Source organism: Corvus moneduloides, chromosome 5, assembly GCF_009650955.1.
Source record: "Corvus moneduloides isolate bCorMon1 chromosome 5, bCorMon1.pri, whole genome shotgun sequence".
In the NCBI taxonomy this organism is placed as follows: Eukaryota; Metazoa; Chordata; class Aves; order Passeriformes; family Corvidae; genus Corvus; species Corvus moneduloides.
Window position 1 is genome coordinate 874,682 of NC_045480.1, and position 21,632 is coordinate 896,313.

The following is a 21,632-nucleotide window of genomic DNA, read 5'->3' on the forward strand; positions in this document are numbered from 1 at the left end:
CGAGATTTCCCGTACGTTTGGGACCGCAGCCAATGGCACTTTTTCAGGGTGGGGGTGACATCGTTTGTGGGGCTGAGGGACAGGATGGGGAAGGAGGAGCGGGGGCTGCCTCTGCTCGGGGCAGGGACACAGGTTCTTTCCTGCTGCGATGTCACAACGGTGTCACTGCCACGGGGCCGTGTCCCCTCCCGGGGTACAACACGGGGATTGTGCCATGGGGCTGTGTCCTTCACGGAGGTGTCCGAGCCATGGGGCTCTGTCCTCTCATGCGGAGGACGGGGGTCTGTGTCCCCTTCAGGGGTACGACACCGTCCCCACCCAATCTCCCGCCGGCTCCCCTCGCCCCGTGGCCGCCCCTGGTCCGTCCCCCCCTCGTTGGGCGGAGCGGCCGCGCAGGCCCGGCCCCCTCCCGGACTACATCTCCCATGGTGCCGCACGCACCCGGCCCTACTCGGACTACACTTCCCGTGGTTCTCCGTGCGCCCACCTCCCCCCTCCCCGGACTACATCTCCCGTGGTGCCGCACGGCGGGGCCCCCTCCCGCACTACATGTCCCGTGGTGCCGCGCGCGGAGCGGAGCGGGGCCGAGCAGCCCCGGCGGTGCCGCTCCCGGCGGGGGGGGCCGGGCCGGGCCGGGCGGGGCCGCGCAGGTGGAGCGGCCCCATGGAGCGGCCGAAGATGGCGGAGCTGGAGAGCCTGGAGACGGCGGCGGAGCACGAGCGGATCCTGCGCGAGATCGAGAGCACGGACACGGCCTGCATCGGCCCCACGCTCAGGTGCGCGCCCTGCCCGGAGCCGCGGGGGGAGCGGGGCATCCTTGTCCCTCTCGGCTGCGGCTCCTCGGAGCTCCGGGGATGGGGAGGGTTTCCCGGGGCTGTGCCGGAGTTACTCTGGGAAAGCCGCTCGCGCCCTTTGTCGGTTTCTGTCACTTCGGCCGCGCCGCGGTCCCGTCCGCAGCGGGCACCCCTCGGGCTGCTCGCGGCTCCTTTGTTCTCCCGCCCAGCCCCTTCCCCCGGTGCGCGCCCCCCGCCCCGGGACAGCCCCGCTCCGTCCGCGGGGTGCCGAGCCCGCCCCGGCCCGGCAGCGCTGCCCCTTCCCTGCTCCATCCATCCCTCTGCATCTGCCGTTCTTTGGGGATTTATTTGTGCGGCAGGGCAGCTTTTGCCCCAGTGGCTTCTGTAGTGTTAATCTAAAAGGTGTGTCCGATGAGGAATCACCCGATTTCTCAAAAAATGCGATTATTTTAGATCAATTATCCGCACCTAAGCCCTGTTCGGGCTTGCTGGACCAAGTCAGCATCGCTGCCCTGAGATGCTGAGATAACTCATCCCTCCTTCCCCGCCTTTAAAGTGATGGAGAAGTTCTCCAAAGAGCTTTGAATCCACCCAAAATGTTGTCTGAGCGCAGGTGTGTGCGTTATCCCCTGGATTAGGGGCGGTAGGAATGGAGAGAGGATATTTATAACTGCTTGTAGCCACATTCTGATCGCTGAGAGAAGGGGGGAGACAGGAGCGTTACAAAAATACTCGGGTTAAAATGGGAACAGCTGCGTTATCTCCGAGTTAAATTCGGGGCCGAGTTTGGTGCCTGTTGTGAGGGGAATTTGGGGTTTCAGCTGCTCCTCGTCAGCCCCAGGTGCTGCCAGGGAGGGAATCGGTGCCAGGTGGGGATGGTTGGGTGCACTCAGGGCTGGAGCCCCCCTCGCACCCCTTCATTCCTGTGCCTTCGGTTTCCCCAAGTCATGGTTTGGAGCCGTTCCTGGGGCCTCTTTACAAAGCAGGGGCTCGGAGCTGTGGGACTTGCAGCGGTGCTGCAGCGCTGGCACGGAGCTCGAGTGGCAGAGCCTTGAATCTGTGGAGCAGCAGAGCTCTGGAGTCACTCCTGAGTTCCCCATTCCTTCGTTTATTTGGAGTTCTCGCGGTTTTCTTCCCGGAGCTCTCCCGGGAAACTTTTCAAGGTAACCTGAACAGCGGGAGGTGCTGGGAATTAGATTTATTAATCCTCAAAAACTGGTTTGGATGGGTGGGAACTGCCGGGATGAAGAGTGTGGGTGGGTTTTTTTCCATTTCAGAGGACGAAGTGCAGCTGATCTTGTTTCTTGGTATTAAAGTTAGGTGAGGAGTTGGGCTTGATGTGGAGCTTTGCATTCCCACAGGAGAAACACTCGGAGTGTCTGGGCTGGGAGAGGTTTGGGTTTTATTCATTTGCTGTTGGGTGTGAGGATATGAACGAGCAGCAAGGATTTGGGGTTAATCTGCAGCAGCTCAGGGTAAACACGAGAGTCAGGAGAAGAGGATGGTGGAAACTTCTTTAAAAAAAAAAAGGTGACTCATTTCTTGTGGGCATCATGGAATAATTGTGTGTCCAGGAGCCAGGCTGGCTTCTCCTCCAGGACCAGCATTCCCAGAGCACAGCTCTGAGCCTGGCTGGAGTGCCCGGGGTGCTGCTGCTGCTCGGGTTTGGAGCATTGGGGTTTTATCAGGTCTTGGCCCTTTTGGGTTTGCAGAACTGGGGTTTTATCATTTCCTGGTCTTCTTGGTTTGCAGAACTGGGGTTTTATCAGTTCCTGCTCTTCCTTGGTTTGCAGAATTGGGGTTTTATCAGTTCCTGGACTCCTTGGTTTGCAGATTTGGGGTTTTATCAGTTCTTGGCCCTTTTGGGTTTGCAGAATTGGGGTTTTATCAGTTCCTGGTCTCCTTGGTTTGCAGATTTGGGGTTTTGTCAGTTCCTGGCTCCTCGGAGATGTTCCTGGGGGCTGGAGGGGTTCAGAGGGGAACTGCAGGGCCCAGCCCTCGATCTGTCCGGGTGGGTTCGTGTCCCAGCCAGCAGGGAGAGCTTTGGGGGATGGGAAAGGCTGAGGGCAGCAATTGCTGCCCTAGGGCCGGGCAAGGAGGAGGTTCCTCCTTGAAGTCCCTTCCAGCCCTGCTCCCCCTCTGGCTCTGGGGGCTCCATTGTGCAGCTCTGGGAGACAGGAATTGCTTCCCAAATGGGAATTGGGACCCAGGGAAGCGCTGCCCCAGTCCCGGGGCTGGGAGGAGCTGGGCCAGGGCTCTGTTTCCCCCCCCCCCAGGTATGGGGTGTTTGGAGGACACCGAGCTCGGGGATCTGTGGGGAGCTCTGTGATGCTCCTGGAATCAAAGCTGGGATGTCTTTGCTGCTTTTCAGCCTCTCCTAATTCCACCCGTTGCTTCTAATTCCGCTCCCTTCTGCTGGTCTCATTCCTCTTTTTCCCTCTCTCTCCCTCACACCTGATTTTACGGAGTAATTTTGGGTCCCCTCTTGGTCTGGGTTTTGAAGAATCCCTTAATTCTGCAGGGCCGGAAAACCTTGTAGGGGAAGAGAAACTTCCTGGCTTAAAACCAGCTCTTGGCTGAACTCTGACACCCAAGCGCCCTCATTTTTATTGCATTTAATTGAAGTTTGTTGCTCTTTCTGTCCCCTTGAGCTGGGTTTGTATTTCTTTTTGGGCAGTCGGTGATATCCCGGCCCTGGTCGCTGAGTGGGGATGGGTAACAGTGGGGTTTTCTCATGGCACCCCATAAAACGGGGTTTGTAACCTCCCCCCTTTGCCCTGTGCTCAGCCTGGCCTCCGAGGGCTGTCCCTGTGATATCTGAATTTCAGATCTTCTAAAAGCAGCTCTTGGCTGCAGCCTGGGCGCGTTCTGCCGTCCTTCCCTGCCTGTGCTCCTCTGCAGCGTCCTTTAGCACCCGCTGGCACCTCGTGCCTCAGGCTCAGCCCGGATTAAGTCACTTCTTAATCTCCTCTCTGCTTAAACAGCTTGGGCTGCGCAGGGCTGTCCCTCCCGAGAGCCCCGGGCTGCTCTCGGGTGGCATCGGCAGCTTTTGGGAGTTGATGAAGGATTTTTAAGCAGCGTTTGATAAATTCAGGAGGTTTTTAATCAGCGCCTGATGAGTTCAAGCCGCCCTGGGAGGCCGCACAGGTGCGCTCACAACATTTTCGTGTCTCCTCTCTACTTTAAACTCAGATAAAATCTCATCACCCCACAAAATTTGTGAAAAAAAAAAAATGATGAGAAAATCTCATCGTGCTGCAAAATTCAGCTTTTCCCTGAGAGGCTGGAGCTGCCTTTGCTCCGTTCTGGCAGGAATTGTCCCTTTCGGGGTGCTTTCGCTGGAGCTCGGTTATCCCTGGAGCTCGGTTATCCCTGGAGCTCGGTTATCCCTGGAGCTCAGTTATCCCTGGCCTGGAGGGTGTCCCTGCGCCTTTCCTGCCTCTCCGCAGTGCCAGGTGCTGGCGAGGCTCGGCATTCCCGGCTGATCCTCGTTATTCCCTGCCCGATTCGGGGCTTTTGTGTCCTCTGCAGAGCAGCTCGCCCCTGCTTTTTGTTCCCTCGGAGGTGTGTGTTTGCTTTCCGGGCTGGTCCTTGGTGCTCCGGGCTTTATCGGTCCTGTCGGGGCTGGTGCTTCCCAGAGTCCTGCTGGAAAATCGGGGATTAATCAGCCAGGCTGGGCTTTTGTGTAAAACCATCCAGATCTGGAACTCTGGTCAATAGAATTGTTCAGCTGTTTAAATTATTATTTAATAGTAATTAAAATTGATATAAAGAATGTTAATAATTTATTCTACAATAATGTTATAGAATATATAATATAAAATAATATATAGTATATATAAAATAAGTATAAATATATATAGTAATGCATAAATAGATATAATATAAACATCTATATAAAAAGATATAAACATCTATATAAAAAGATATAAACATCTATATAAAAAGATATAATTTTTAATAGATATAATATATAGTATACTATTTAATACATATTATATCATCTCTAATAGTATACTATATAGAAATAAATATAAATATCAATATATAATGGTCTATAACTAAATATGAATATAGATAAATATAAATATTTATATATAAATATAATTGTTAATACATATAACTATATATAATATGCTATTTAATATATATAGTAATATATAATATGAACATAATATATGAATAGTTATAAATCTTCATATATAATATATAAATATAAAAGAGATAATAAATATTTATATAAAATATTTTAATATAAAAATAATTTTTAATATATAATAATACCACATATAATAGATAATATAAAGGAACAATAAATTGCATATTTAAATTCTTTATTATCTCTAGTGAAGCTCTGTTAAATGTAAATGTAGCTGCCGGGGTGAGAGCCGGGAGCCCAGCTGGGGTCGTGTCTGTGCTGAGCAGCTCCTGCCTGGGCTCACAGCAGCCCCGTGGTTCAGCCGTGTTCCCAAATTCCTTTTGCAGTTATTCCCATTCCTCCTCCGTCCCAGGGGCCGGGATTGGGGTTTTCCATGCCCGTTCCCTGTTCCAGCATCATTCCATGGCCGTTCCCTGCCTGTGCCCAGGTCAGCTGAGACGGAGGAGCTCGAGGTCCTCCTGCCTTCATTTTTTAGGATTATGGGGCTTGTGAATGGAATGTTTGACAGGTCAGGGAGTCGTGGAATGGTTTGGGTGGGAAGGGCCTTCACTGATCCTGTTCCACCCGCCTTCCGCTGTCCCAGGGTGCTCCAGCCTGGCCTTGGGCACTCCCAGGGATCCAGGGGCAGCCACAGCTTCCCTGGGAATTCCAGCCCAGCCTCTCCCCACCCTCCCAGCCAGGAATTTCTCGAATCCTGAGCTGGGGTTGATGCCCTGGCCAGGGAATGTTCTCCGGGTTATTTTCTCCTACAGCTTCCAAAGGAGCTGAGTTGGAATTCTGACAGCCCTGGGGCATCCGGGATTCTGGAGCTGAGCTTGGAAAACTGAGGCTTTTCCCTTAGAAACTTGGGGATGGAGCTGAGCAAGTGCTGGGATTCTTCCTGAGCCCCCAGCATCTCCTAAGCTGGGAGCTGTGCCTTTGGCACGAGCTCTGCGATAGATTCCGATGGAAAATGGATCTGGGTGGAGAAATAGCCCGGCTAAAGAAGGTTTGCCTGTGGGGTATCCCGGATTTCCAGGAGTTGTGTGGGGATGGGAGAGAGGGCTTTGGTAGGGACGGAGCCAGGGCTGAGTTGTCTGGGTTTAGAAAAGCTCGGGGAGTTTGTCCAGGCAGGCACAGAGCTGGGTTTGTGTCCGGTGTATTCCGGAGTGGGGGAGCGGTGAGGGAATTCCTGATCCCTCCTGGGACAGCCTTCCCTGGGATTGCCAGGGTAGGAGAGAAGAAGGAGAGCCTGGATCAGCCTTGGGATGAAGGGGACCTTCCCTTCCTTCCATTCCTGGTCCGTGCTCGTGGACCCTGCTGGGGCTCGCTCAGGGCTTGTGTCCCTGTTCCCGCCTCCCGGGAGTCACCGTCCCAGCTGGATCTGCTCCCTCCACCTCATCTCGGCCTTGGTCGTGGCTTCCCGGTGTCCAGGCTGGCACTGGCGCTCGGGGCAGGCGCTGCTCTGCCTTCCAGCGGTGCTGTCACACCCCGAGCCCGGCCGTGTCCCTTCCCTGCCGTTCCCGGAGCCCGTGGAAGCGCGGCACGGAGCCCAGGGAGCAGGAGCATCCCCTGGAGCTGGAGGCTGCGGAGGAGGGGGCCAGGCTGGCCCGATGTTTGTTGTGGGGGTGACACGAGGACGATGTCTGTGGTGCAGATGTGGGACGAGGAGGAGCCGCAGCCTCTGGATGAACGGCTCCCCTGGGAGATTCCGGAGCGGAGAGGGAACTTCTGGTGTCTCCTGGGACAGCCTTCCCTGGGATTGCTGGGCTTTGTCCATCAGGGTAGGAGAGAGGAAGGACAGCCTGGACCGGCTTTGGGGTTTTTCCCTTCCTCATGCCAGGACTGAGAAACATCTCTTGAGGGTCCCAGGCACAGCAGGAATTGAAATCACCCAAAAGCCATCCCCAGGATCTGTAAAACCCCCTGAGGCTGAACACTGAGAGCTACAATGCCACTGAGTGGTTCTGACATTGTCTCAGCTCCATGAATCCCGTCTCCCATCAGCCCCATCCCTTTTTGCTGGGCAGTAATTCATGGAATATCAACTCCCAGCAAAGAAGCAGCAGCAGAGGCTGTCTAGACACAGAGTGCTGGCCACTGAGCTTGCTTGGGAAGCTGCCTGCAACAGCTCTAAGTTGTCTGCTCATAAAAACCTCCCAGGAGCTTTTGAAGGATCTTTCAGCCCATTTTCCTGCCACCCACACAGGGAATCTGCAGGAAAAAAAAAAATCCCAATCCTGATTTTTCTCTCCTGAAAACCAGCCCAGGCCTCTCCTCGTGGGTCCGTAATTGAGTGGCTTTTGAAGCAGAGCTCCTTGCAGTGCTGCTGGAATTGTGTTCTCATTCCCTCTGCTCTGGCTGATGCTGGGCAGCTCCCGAGTTTTTTGGTGGGGAGGAAGAAGAATCAGGAATTTCTCCTGGGAAATAGTCAGCATTTATGATCCGAGCTGGTCTGGTTTAGTGTGTGGAGCACTGACATCGTTGCCTGAAGGGTTATCCTCAGTTATCCCAGGTTTTAGGGATACTTTCCCCTCAGCAGTGCTGGGGTTCTGCAGACAGAGCTGGTGAATCCCTGCAATTCCCATAAACCCTTTTCTCCCAGCTCTGCTGCAATTCCTGAAAAAATACCAGGAATTTCTCCTGGGGAATAGTCAGCATTTATGATCTGGGCGCAGGGGAGGGACCCCAACAGGGCTGCTCTCGCTTAATGTGTGGAGCGTTGTTACCTCTCCCTCAAGGAATACCCAGGTTTTAGGGACACTTTCCCCTCGGCAGTGCTGAGGTTCTGCAGACAGCTCCGAGATGTGAATCCCTGTAATTCCAGAACCCCTTTTTCTCCCAGCCCTGCTGCAATCCAAAGGCAACAGATTGCACTGCTCCATTATTTATACCCTGGATTTTCTTTCTCACCCCAGTCCCTTCCCTTTTGGAATTCCGTGAATCCCTGGCAGCGGGGGACAGCTTGGCAAATCCGTGTTCCTGTTCCATGGGATGCAGACTCTTGGGAGCATGGGGAATTATGAGAGTGAGTGCAGTGCTGAGGGGTGATAAGCTGAAAGGGGAGATTTCCCTGGAATTTCGGGGAAAGGCTGCTCTGCTGCTGCGTTTGGATGTCCCCGGAGCTGCCACTGGGATGACTTTGCAGTATCTCATCCCGAGCTGGCAGCTGAGCTCGTCCTCGGAGGGCGTTGTGGAAAAGCGGGAGCGTGGCTGCTGATCCCGGTGCAGGCAGAGTCCCGTGGGGTTTCCACCCCCACAGACTTGTTCCTCTCTGCCTTTCTGGCTGCGTGGTTTGAGGAATTTTTGTCCTTTTCCCCCATAAATGCCACAATCTGGCAGCTCGGGCCGGGGCTGCAGCTGAGAGTCGGAATCGTTGTCCCAAAGGAGAGCAAACAGAACCTTTGGGAAAAGACTGAAAGGGCCGGGATTGCTTCATCTGGGGAAGGCAGGACAGGCCCACAATCCGTCATGGGCTGGGGAGGATGAGGAAAAGCTCAGGGCTGCAATCTGGGCTGAAACTGCAGCACGGAGAGACGAAGGAAGTGCTCCCTAATGGAGAAAATCCCAGGAATGCTCCTGCATCCAAAGCTTTCCTGAGTTATCCTGTCTCAGCATGGAGGAGTGCTGCTTTTCCAGGGAGACACAGCAAACGCAGCCACGTCCTTCCAGGGGTTTCCAGGGTGGGCTTTGGGCGCAGTTTGTGCCGGAGATTCTCTGGCCGGAAGCTTGCCATGGATCTTTCCTCCCCCACTCCTCCCTCGCCACTGGAATCCTTTCCCATTGAAACCTTCGGAGTGCTGAGTTCTGTGGTTGTGTCTTTAGTTCCTCTAGGGTGGAAATTTGGTGGCTTTGGTTGCTGGGACCAGGTCTAGGCTGTCACAGAGGATTAGGACCGGGTCTAGGCTGGCACAGCACGTTAGGACCGGGTCTAGGCTGGCACAGCGCGTTAGGACCAGGTCTAGGCTGTCACAGAGGATTAGGACCGGGTCTAGGCTGGCACAGCGCGTTAGGACCAGGTCTAGGCTGTCACAGAGGATTAGGACCGGGTCTAGGCTGTCACAGAGGATTAGGACCGGGTTTAGGCTGGCACAGCGCGTTAGGACCGGGTCTAGGCTGGCACAGCGCGTTAGGACCGGGTTTAGGCTGGCACAGCGCGTTAGGACCGGGTTTAGGCTGGCACAGAGTGTTAGGAGGAATTTTAACTCACTCATCTTTTTTTTTGCCTCCCTAGCCGCAGGTTTTTAATGAATTCCCTCTTTTCCCTGGCAGAGCTGCTTTGATGGCTCATTATCCTGCTGCTGCTCTTGCTGTCGCTCCTCACACAGCTCTCACCTTTCAGGGATGATTCTGGAAGGATCAGAGGGATCGGGATGCAGATTTGCCTGGAGGTGTGGGAAGGGGCACAGGGATCTTTCCTGCTTTGCTTTCTCTTTTCCTTGCCCTCTCTGAGCTGAGCTGTGACCTTGACTCGTGGCCCTGCTGTCCCCCCCTCCAGCGCCGCTTCCCTTGGAGCCCCTCAGTTCTGGGGGGCTTCAAAGGATTTATAAAGGCTTTGTCCCCTGCCAGTGTCCCTCTGACACTTCCCTTGTCCCTTTGTCACCTGATCCTCCCTCAGTGCTGCTCCCTTTGCAGCTTTTTGGCTTTGGAGCCGGTCCAAGGAATGGTTCTGTGTCCTCTGCACGATGTCAGCTCCGTGTTCCTCCCTTGCGCAAAGCCGCCGGGAAGCGCTGGATTTCGGGAGCGGAGATTTATGATGGCATTTTCATTGGGAGTTTGCAACATTCAAGTGCACTTGGGTGTCCAGATCGCCCTGGTTAACAAGGCTGGCTCCTTGCGAGAGTCCTGGTGAAGGAAATGTGGGAATGCCACCCAGAGGATCTCTTGTCTCCATTGCTCTGTTGTACTTTTTACATATTTATTAACTGTTCCATCAAAAATAGAATAATTCCTACTTCTGCTTTGCCCAGTCACGTAGAAGAGTTTTCCTTGATTCCCACCCCCTCTCTCTGGCAGCTTTCCTGCTCCTGATGTTTGAAGCAGCTCCTCATTATTCCGATATTAACTGATTAGCTGCTCACACGGCCCTGCTGTTGGCGTGGATTGCTCTGCACGTGTGCTGAGCTGCGCTCCAGCCTCTTGAATTTTCCAGAGTGGGAAATTTTTTTTTGTCTCTTTATTCCTTGAAATTCTCCTCCGCTGCTGTTTAACCCCGGTGAGGGGGGGTGAATGTTGAAATTCCCTTTTCAGAGTTGCACCTGGGAGCACAGAAACGGCTTTGGAGCAGCTTCGTGCCACCCACCAGCATTTAACGCTTGTAGCTGCTCCTTTCTAGTTCCCTTTTTGGCTAGGGAAGGGGTGGAACCCCCCAGTGCTGTTACTGCCTGGGATGCGGGATGGTGACAGTTTTATCCCTGCTCCCAGCGAGGTTTGGGTGTTTTATCCCATTGTTAGCACCTCAGAGGGATGGAGGAGCAGCACTTCCCGCTGCGGGTTATCCTCTGGGAAGGAAATCCTTTGGCAATCCCAAACCCTGAATCCTGGCATGGCTCCCTCGCGCCCTACAGGGTGGGAAGGGTTTGGGATTGGGGCAGGCACGGTCTGGCAGCAGTGGGATGGGGAGGTGACCCCGTGGAGGAGGTGGATTCTGGGAATCGCTTCCCTGGGAGTCTGGAGGGTGCTTGGCTCTGCTTCCCTTGGGCTGTCCGGTGCTGAGCTGGGGACCAGTGGTGACACTGGCCTGGCCGAGGGTCCCCTCAGTAGGAGGTGGTGTCCTGTGCCTATCCCAGCTCCAGGGTGGTATTTGGGGGGCCAGGATGTCCCTGTGTCCCTCTGGAATCTCGGCTCCCTCTGCTCATGCAGGTGTGTGACACCCCTGGCACGGGGTGGCAGCAGGGCCAGGGCAGTGCCCGTCCCTGTGCTGGCACTGCTGGGGCACCTCCAGTGCTGGGGGCAGCTCTGGAGAGACCCTGAGGGGCTGGAGCTGTCCAGGGAGGGGAACGGGGCTGGGAAGGGGCTGGAGAATTCCTGAGGGAGCTGGGAAGGGGCTCAGGCTGGAGCAAAGGAGGCTCAGGGGGGACCTTGTGGCTCTGCACAAGTCCCTGACAGGAGGGGGCAGCCGGGGGGGTCGGGCTCTGCTGGCAGGGAACAGGGACAGGAGGAGAGGGAACGGCCTCAGGCTGGGCCAGGGCAGGCTCAGGGTGGATATTGGGAATATTCCTTCCTGGAAAGGGCTGTCCAGTTCTGGCACAGCTGCCCAGGGCAGGGGTGGAGTGCCCATCCCTGGAGGGATTTCGGAGCCCTGTGGATGTGGCACTTGGGGACGGGGGGCAGTGGTGGCCCTGGTGCTGCTGCGTTTGTGATTGGACTCGATGATCTCAAAGGTCTTTTCCAACCTCAGGGATTCTGTGATTCCCAGGGAGCAGCTGTCCAGACTCTCTGTGGGTTCAAGGAGCCACCAGAAGGGCTCTCCTCGGGCTGTGCTGCCACCAGAGCGGTCCCTTGTCACCCCTGGCCAGGGCTGCGGCTGCTCCAGGCTGACCCTTCTGCTGGACACTGTTCTGCTCAAGATGCTTCCATCCCCAGGGCCATAATTCCTTGAAAAATCTGGATCCAGGAGCTCAGGCTCTGCAGGATTTCCTGTGGCTGTGCTTTCAGAAAGAACCTCCTTTAATAAATCTTCAGGTGCGGCTTTGGGTCATTGCAAAGATTTATTTGGCCAAAGCTCCCGGGGGCAGGGTGGGATTGTTGGAGTCGCCCTGTACGGGGTCAGGAGTTGGATTTGTTGATCCTTGTGAGTATTTTCCAGCTCTAAATAATTCCCTGATTTCTTGGGAATGCCCAGGCTGCTGCAGGAGTGAGGATGCACGGTGTGCTGCCTGCTGGAACTTCCTCCCTCTGCTTCCAAACCCGTTTGGATTGGGAAAATGAGCGTAGGGATGATGGGTTCTGCTGCGGGGGCTGGCAGGACAAACACCCTGCACGGTGCTTCCAGGCCCTGGGACACGAGGGAGCAGCAGGGCAGGGAATCCTCAGCCAGAGGCACTCAGGGAGCTGAGGATGAGCCTGGTCCCATTCCTGCTGTTTGGGCGCTTTTGGGATTTTCAAGTGCGTGCAGCAAAGGAAAGGTCCCAGTCTGCAGAGGGGGCTTTTGTTCCGGACCTCCCAGATGGGTTGGGCTGGAAGGGACCTTAAAGAGCGTCAAGCTCCAGCCTCTGCCAGGGCAGGGAATCCCCCACGCTGGCCCAGGAATCCTGGGGAATTTTTAGTGACCCGTTACTGATCTTTGTTTTAATGGTTTTCTTCTGCCTGCCCACCCAGCTGGGGCCAAGGGTGCCGAGGGAGAGGGGTGTGGGATGGGACCAGGGCTCAGCTCTGCCCTCGCCACAAAAAGAGCAAACAAAACCTCCTCCTTAAAATCTGTCAGCGATGGGAAGAGATGTCCCAGGTTTTCCCATAAAAGGTTCTCTGGGAAGCCAAGCGTTGGTTTCTGCTCTTTTCCTCCTTCGCGGCCATTCCAAAGGGACGGAAAGGGAGAGGATGGGGGTAAGGAGCTTTTTTCCCCTCTCCTGCTGACAAGTGCGGAGCTGCGGAGTAGGAGGAGTTGCTGGAAGCGTGGAGGCAGCTCCAGGCAGGGCTTTGGGGCAGGGACACGGCTGCAGACGTGGCCGGAATCCCAAGGGAATGTGTGCTGTGGATAAAGGTGGTGCCTGTTGAAGGGGTATTTCCCAGCTGTTGCTGTGCAGGTGTGGGAATGGCCCAGTGGGAATGTGCTGCAGGACATGGGGTTAGGACGGGGTGTAAGGAGGGCTGGGCTAGGCCTGGAACAGGTCAGGAGTGGGGAGCTGCTGTGGGATATGGGATGTGATGGACTGGGATGAACCAAGGAAGGGTCAAGTGTTGGCATGGGAATGGAGGAAACCTCTGGATTTTCAATCCAGAGGGAATTTTCCTGCAGTCTTGGCTTAGGAACCAACCTGGGGGGATTTTCCTGCAGGAGGGAGGAGTCACCTTTGGAAGAAAGAGAAAGTCCAAGCTCAGCTCCCTCAGTAAGGATAGAAAATCCCAGACTGACCCTTTAATCTCCCGGATTTTCCTGCTCGTCATCCCTTGGATTGGGCTGGAGAGACCTTAAAGCTCATCCACTTCCACCATCTCAGGTGGATCCAAGCCCCAGTGTCCAGCCTGGCCTTGGGCATTGCCAGGGATCCAGGGGCAGCCCCAGCAATTCCAGCCCAGCCCCTGCCCACCCTCCCAGCCAGCAATTCCTTCCCAACATCCCAGCCCAAGCTCCCCTTTCCCATTGGGAAGCCATTCCCTGCCTCCTGGCCCTCCAGGCCTTGGCCCCAGTCCCTCTCCTCTTCCTCCTTTTCCCTGTAGTGAAATTCTCTTTAAACCGAGGTTGGGGTTTGGATTTATCCCCCAATCCCGAATTCCCGCTCTCCGCTATCCCACGTTGCTCCCGGTTGTCTCCTGCCTGGGAATCAGCAGCTCAAAATGCCCATTTCCAGTTGGTGCCATGCCATGGATCGAGCTGTGCCAGGCAAACCCAAACCCGCCCGCCTTTCCTTGGGAGAGAATTCCAAAATAGGTGCTGGAAGGGAACTCGAGGGATGACACATCCATGGATTCAGTAAAACACGTCAGGGCTGTTTGTGTTTTTGGAAAATGCCTCAAATATTATTGTGCAGCTCAAGGGAGGTCAAACCTGCTAAAAATAGTGGGAGAGGAAAAACCCAGCAGTTCTTTGGGCCTCGTTGCCATGAAATGTTGATATTGTTTTTACACTTAATCTTAATTTCTGGATTTTATTTCTTAACCTAAATTTCTGGCAGGGTGAAGTTGGATGGAATATTTTCTCCTGGGAAGCAAAATCTAATTTTATTCCTGTTTGAGTCTCCCAAATCTGTGCAAAGTAACCTTGAAATGAAACTGTTTTCTTATTTTCCTTAAAATCATCTGTCTTTTGGAGATACAGGTGAGGTTATGGCTTTTTAACACCTAATTCCAAATCATTCCCGCAGCTGCGATGTGGATGCAGCTTGGTTTGGATTCAGGCTCAGTTTTTTAGGTTTTCCCCCTCAAATGGGTCTCTGTGTCTTACCCAGGACAAGCTTTAGGTCCTCCAGGTTGAGAGCAAAATCAGAATGATTTTTTGTTTTTTCTTTATCATTTTTGGTGCTGATGCTCTGATTTGGCTCTGGTCCAGAACTATAAAATGCAGGATTCTCGGTTAAATTCTGCTCCAGATTGGGCTCTCGTTAGGCTGGGCTTTAATTTTTCTTGGAAACTTTGAGTCATAATAAATAATGACGGAGTTAAAAATGCAAAGTTTGAGGGGTGTCGGTGCTCAAGAGCCCGATTTGCTCCCTGAGTGTCCTCCGAGCCCTCAGGCTTGAAGAGGGAATCACAGCAAGCCCTGGTTGGATCCTCCGTGGGGTTAAACTGCGGAGCAGAGGCTGCAGGCAGTGCCCGGGGCAGGAAAATAAATGGAAGCTGGAAATAAAAGCAGGAAGTGCAAGTGGAGATTGAGCCGAGCTCGGCCCGGGTGACGCTGCTGTGAAAAATAACTCGGAGTGGCAAAAAGTCAGGGAGAGAAATGATCCCGAAGAGAGAGTCCTGCTGGGAGCAGAGCACTGGGAAGGTGTTGGCAGCGGGAATTCCGTGTGGAAATCCCGGTGCTTTTGTGTTTGGAGCTGGTGGGAGCAGCTGAGGGTAAGGGACAGGGCTGGGCAGTGCCAGGGACAGGCTGGGGGAGGATGGATTGGGAGCAGGATTGGGAATGTTTATGGATGAAAAGCTCCAGAACCCCCCAGCCCTGGGCTGATCCCAGCAGGAAAGGTGGGAATTCTGTCCCTGGGCCCCCTCAGGTGAGAGCCCACCTGCAGAGCTGCCCCAGCCCTGGGGCCAAGAGCAGAAGGACGTGGAGCTGCTGGAGAGAGCCCAGAGGAGGCCCCGGAGCTGCTCCAGGCCTGGAGCCCCTCTGCTCTGGATCAGGCTGGGAGAGCTGGGAATGTTGCCCTGGAGAAGGGAAGGAGCCAGGGAGAGCTGCGAGCCCCTTGCAGGGCCTAAAGGGGCTCCAGGAGAGCTGCAGAGGGACTGGGGCCAAGGGCTGGAGGGCCAGGAGGCAGGGAATGGCTTCCCAGTGGGAAAGGGGAGCTTGGGCTGGGATGTTGGGAAGGAATTGCTGGCTGGGAGGGTGGGGAGGGGCTGGGCTGGAATTGCCAGAGCAGCTGGGGCTGCCCCTGGATCCCTGGGAATGCCCGAGGCCAGGCTGGACACTGGGGCTTGGATCCAGCTGGGACAGTGGGAGTTGTCCTTGGAACTGGATGGGATTTAAGGTCCCTTCCCACCCAACCATTCCATGGATTCCCCTTCTCTCCCACAGCCTCTCCGCCTCTCTCCGCAGGGATTTCTCCAGCATCCCCTGGCGCTCCCTGGGTGCGATTCCCTGGCATGACTCTCCCGTTCCATGGCACTCCAGCCATCCCACGTTCAGAACCAGCTCCGTGCTGGAGCCCCCTGCTCCTACTCCGGGAATCCAGGGAATGATGCCATTCCCGAGGCTGCCGGAGCTCCGGGAGCGCTGCCAGGGATGCCCGCGGGGATCGTCGGGGTGGGGCGGGCGCTGCATCCGCGATCCTGTGGGTCCCTTCCCATCAGGATGCTCCAGGATTCCGAGGCCGCTGTGGGATCTCTCGTTCCATCCCTGTGGGCCCTGACAGGTCCCGGGGCTTTCGGATGAGTTTTTGTTTTCAGAAGCCCCTTTCGCACCGGTGAAATCCCGAGGAATTCCAGGCATTTCCCTGCTCCTGGGGGACGTTTCCTTTTCCGGAGAGGCTCAGTCGTGGCTCGGGGCTCCCTCTGCTCCCACCTGGCAGCAGATTTTGTAGCGCTCAGGTTTTAATTTATGCCGCCGGTTTTTAATTTACGCCACCGAGTTTTTAATTTATTCAACCGACCTTTTAATTTAGGTGCTGATTTTTAAAATTTAGACCACTGATTTTGAATTTCTACATCTGGTTTTTGAATTTATACTGCTGGTTTTTTTAGTTTATGCCACTGATATTTTAATTTATACAGCTGATTTTTAAATTTATGCATCTGATTTTTTTAATTTACGCAACTGATATTTGAATTTATGACGGATATTTTAATTTATGACGGGTATTTTAATTTATACAGCTGATTTTTAGATTTATTCAATTGATATTTGAATTTATGCCCCGGTTTTTAATTTGTGCCACTGACTTTTTAATCTTTGCTGCAAATCCTTCAGATGGGAACTTTTCCTCCTCTTCTCCTTCCTGTTTTAGTTGTAATTTCTTAATTAGCTGATAATTAATGAGGGTAATCCCCAGTGGTAGCTCCTGTCTGGTATTTGTTTAATGCGCCCGCGCTGAGTTCGCTGCGTTTTCTGTCTGTTACATAGAAAAGTTGATAGAAAATATATATTTAAATAGATATAAGCCAGTAATACACATAAAAATGTAAGAAATATAAACATATACAATACCCATAAGATTATAGAAATATAAATACAGAAGAAATGGAAAATATAAAAATATTAATATCTATTCCATGGCAAATATGAAGATCTACACATAGAAAGAGATAAGAAATGTAAAATAAAAATATTAATGTAGGTAATACATGTGGAGTAGAAATATGTATAGACATAAAATGTATAATACACGTAAAAATAGAAAAATATAAATTTTTATATATATAATTTAAATTTAAGTATATAATGCACATAAATGGATAGTACACGTAAAAATAGAAAAATATAATTTTTTATATATAATTTAAATATATAATGCACATAAATGGATAGTACACGTAAAAATAGAAAAACATAATTTTTTATATATAATTTAAATATATAATGCACATAAATGGATAGTACACGTAAAAATAGAAAAATATAATTTTTTATATATAATTTAAATATATAATGCACATAAATGGATAGTACACGTAAAAATAGAAAAATATAATTTTTTATATATAATTTAAATATATAATGCACATAAATGGATAGTACACGTAAAAATAGAAAAATATAAATTTTTTAAAATATAAATATATAATACACATAAAATATAAAAATATTGATATATAACACATGTAAGATATAAATTACATGCACAAAAATATTAAGATGTAAATATGTGATAGATGGAAAATATAAAAGTATTCGTATCTTGTATGTGTAATATATACACATAAAATATGTAATACACATAAAATATAAAAAATATTGATATATGTAAAATATAAATATATAAACCTAAAATTCAGAATACTTGTAAATTATAAAATATTAATATATAATGCATGTAAAAGATAAAAATATTCATATATATAATGCATTGACTATAAATATACACACAAAAATGTATAACACATGTAAAATATCAAACTATAAATATATAATGCACATAAAAATACAAAAATGGAGATGGATCTAATACATGTAAAATATAAAAACGTTGAGAGATACAACGCACATAAAGTTATAAAAATTATCAATATATAGTGCACATAAGGGATATAAAAATATAAATATATACAAACACATAACGTTAAATTGTAATACACATAAAATATAAACCCGTTAATAGACATAATACAAATACAATTAAAAAAAATATATCTATAATACACATAAAAAATAGAAATAAAATATAAAAATATATAATACACATAAAATATAGAAAAAAAAAAAATCTATATAATACGCATAAAATATAGAAAATAATGTGAATATATCGTACAAGTAAATTATACAGCTATAAAGATATAATATGCACAAAAGTATAAAACTAGAAATATACAGTGCACACAAAAATGCAAAAAACCCCAGGTAAAATATAAAAATATACAAAACACGTAAAATGTAAAGAATGTCAATATATAGATATGTACTGCACATGAAATAGAAATATAGATATGTAATGCGCATTAAATATAAATATAATTATAATTATCCATATCAATATCCATATCAATATCCATTTAAATGTCATGCACATCAACATAGATATCAACATAGATATCAACATAGATATCAATATAAACATGTCATACACAAAATATAGACATAAATATAGACATAAATATAAACTTGTCATGCACATAAAATATAGATATCAATATAGATATCAGTATAGATATCAACATGCAATGCACATAAAATACAGATATCAATATCGATATCAATATAAATATAGATATAAACGTAATGCACATAAAATATAGATATCAATATAGATATAAATATAAACATGTAATGCACATAAAATACAGATATCAATACAGATATCAATACAGATATCAATACAAACATGTAATGCACATGAAATATAGATATCAATATAGATATCAATATAAACATGTAATGCACATGAAATATAGATATCAATATAGATATCAATATAAACATGTAATGCACATGAAATACAGATATCAATATAGATATCAATATAAATATAGATATAAACGTAATGCACATAAAATATAGATATCAATATCGATATCAATATCGATATCAATATAGATATCAATATAAACATGTAATGCACATAAAATACAGATATCAATATAGATATCAATATAAACATGTAATGCACATGAAATACAGATATCAATATAGATATCAATATAAATATAGATATAAACGTAATGCACATAAAATATCGATATCAATATCGATATCAATATCGATATCAATATCGATATCAATATAGATATCAATATAAACATGTAATGCACATGAAATACAGATATCAATATAGATATCAATATAAACATGTAATGCACATGAAATACAGATATCAATACAGATATCAATACAGATATCAATACAGATATCAATACAGATATCAATATAGATACCAATATAAACATGTAATGCACATAAAATACAGATATCAATATAGATATCAATATAGGCATGTCATGCACATAAAATACAAATACAATTATCAATATCCATATCCATTTCCGTATCAATATCCACATCAAATATTAATTAACGCTGTCGGTATTTTGCCCTCTGTCTGAGGTGCCCCCAAGGCTGCCCCTGCTCCTGGCTCCGGAGTTTCCCTTTTCCCAGATGGAATTTGGGCAGCCCGGCTCTTCCCCAATCCCTCCCCTCCTCCTTTCCCGGCCGCTTTTCCCTTTGCCACCCTTCCCGTGCTCCTTAGGGAGCTCCTGCTGTGCATTTTGGGCTCTCCCGAGCAGAGCTGGATTTTCCCAGCAGCTCCTGGAATTCCTGAGCTGGGAATTCTCCGCTGCCTGGATTTGGGGAAAAGAGCCAATCCTGAGGGATGGGCGGAGGATCCCGGGGTGGAGCTGCTCCAGGGATCTGCGGGGCGAGATTGTGGGCACAGTTTGGGGTTTCCTTGGCTTTGGGATTCTTTTTCCCCACAGCTGGGATGGGGAAGGAGGGCTGGGAAAAGCCGAGGGATGATCCAGGGATGGGTAAAACCAGGAGCTGCCCAGGTTTGCTGCTGAGTGCCTGATGTGGGTCATGGAATGTTCGGGTGGGAAGGGGCCTGGAATCCCACCCCATTCCATGGGCAGGGACACCTCCCACCATCCCAGGCTGCTCCAAGCCCCAGTGTCCAGCCTGGCCTCGGGCATTCCCAGGGATCCAGGGGCAGCCCCAGCTGCTCTGGCAATTCCAGCCCAGCCCCTGCCCACCCTCCCAGCCAGCAATTCCTTCCCAACATCCCAGCCCAAGCTCCCCTTTCCCACTGGGAAGCCATTCCCTGTCTCCTGGCCCTCCAGGCCTTGGCCCCCGTCCCTCTGCAGCTCTCCTGGAGCCCCTTTAGGCCCTGGAATGTGCTAGAACGTGCCCCTGGATCCCTCTCTTCCCCAGCTCTCCAGAGGTGATCCTTGTACCACTGGAATTAATTTCTCTTGGCTTGCTTCAAACTGATTTAATCACCCCCTGCGCCCTCCCAAAGCTTTGAGATGTTCCTTAAATCCCTCTCTCCCTGCTCCAAGGCATTCCCACCGGCATTCCCACCCGGGGCTGGGCGAGAGGGACGTGTCCCTTCCCAAGCCGGGAAGGTGGGACTCAGGAGCCCTGGGTTGTCCCGATCCTATCAGCAGCCCTATTTTTACACATCCTGTGCCGAGGGCTGGGGCTTTCTTAGGTTTTTTTTCCAGCCGGGCCCAGCGTGCTCCGGTGTTTTTCCCTTTCTTTGCCCACTTCCCAAACAGGAAAAGTCACGAGTTTATTTTTTCCTCTCGAGGAAGGCATCGGAACTGCTCTGAAGGGCTCCGTGTTCGACAGGCCAGAGGTGCAAAGGGATGGGAGAGGGGATTTGGATCTTTAATCCCCACATGGGGTGGGGCTTGGAGGAATGTATTCCATAGGTTTGTGGAATTCCCTCCCCTGCGGCTCCTGCCTGTGGCAGCCTTTGCTTGGAGGTGACGTGGCTTTGGAGGCTGTTTTTGGGGGAGAACCCTGGGATCAGAGGGCTCGTTTCCTGATGAGGTGGTCGTGGCAGAATTCCCTTCCCTTGGACGCTGGGTTGTCCCCAGGGAATTCACCCCGATCCAGAAGGATCCATGAGGGTGGAGAGCAGATCCCAGTTCTGCTCCGGCACCCCTCAGTCCCCCTTTCCCTGGCTGAACCCAGAGCCCCAAACTGCTTTCAATCCCGCTGCCAAATCCCAGTCTGTGTGCACCTTTAGGGCTGGAGCAGGAATTCCGGGATGAATCCAGGACGATTCTCCCTGCTCTGGGAAGTGCTCTCTGTGTTCCAGGGAGATCCATGGCCACGCCAGCTCCTCCTGGCCTGGAAACGCCTGGGTCTGGTGATAAGGAGCGGTTCCAGAGCGATTCCAGGGCTGAGGAGCGGATTTAGGAGCTCGGAGCTGCCGGAGGGGTTGGGGCTGGAGGACAGGGGTTGGGGCTGGAGGACACAAATTCCGTGAAGAATTCCTTTGTTTTCCATGTGTTGTTGTTGTTCCCCCCCCCCCCCCCCCCCCCCCTTCTCCTTAATTTTCCCTGTGGGGATCCCGAGGGCTTTGCAGGGAATTGGCTGCAGGCTGGAGCCAGGAGATGTTGCCTTTTTAAAATTCCTTGTGCTCTATCAGCTGGACACAGCATCCCTGGCTTCCTGTCCTTGGGAACAGGAGCTGGGAGTGACAGCTCTCCAGGAATCCCGGTGAGCTGCTTCCCATGTTTGGGAATGCAGATATTCCTGTGCTGAACAGCCTTGGTGGTGGTGTTCCATGAAATGGGCTCCAAAATGAGCTGCTGGAGTTTGGGAATAGCCGGGGGGGTTGGGATCTTGGCTGCGAGAGCTCAGGGCAGTGCAGAGCAAACGGTGCTGCTGCATCCATGGATTTGTTGGGATTTGGTTGTGGTGGATTCCAGGTCTGTGTTTGGGGAGCACTGGAGAAAGGGAGCTGGAGCTGGGGAGCTGCTGGGATTGGGAGAGGCCAAAGCAGTGCCTGGAGAGGGAATTGTCCCTTCATCCAAAGGGGTCGCAGGAGCAGCTCTGGGAGGAGGATTTGGGATGTTGTGGATGAGGCTGGAATGGCCCAGCCCAGAATCCCCCCCAGCCCTGGGCTGATCCCAGCGTGGGCAGCAGGAAAGGTGGGAATTGTGTCCCTGGGCCTCCTCAGGTGAGAGCCCACCTGCAGAGCTGCCCCAGCCCTGGGGCCAAGAGCAGAAGG

The 21,632-nt window shown here is 50.7% G+C and overlaps 1 protein-coding gene across 9 annotated transcripts in view; it reads left to right on the forward strand.

Annotated features, from left to right (window-relative positions):
* Positions 1-598: 598 nt before the first annotated feature.
* EXOC6B (exocyst complex component 6B) overlaps positions 599-21,632 on the forward strand; it is a 272,126-nt gene continuing 251,092 nt past the window's right edge. For 4 of the 9 annotated variants that reach the window (XM_032108406.1, XM_032108408.1, XM_032108410.1 and 1 more), the window contains exon 1: positions 600-776. In XM_032108406.1, coding sequence (XP_031964297.1) covers positions 664-776 — 113 coding nt within the window. In that variant the 5' untranslated portion in view covers positions 600-663. Of the gene's footprint in view, positions 777-21,632 lie in introns of all 9 variants that reach the window. The other 5 variants (XM_032108409.1, XM_032108411.1, XM_032108413.1 and 2 more) reach the window with 2 other exon arrangements.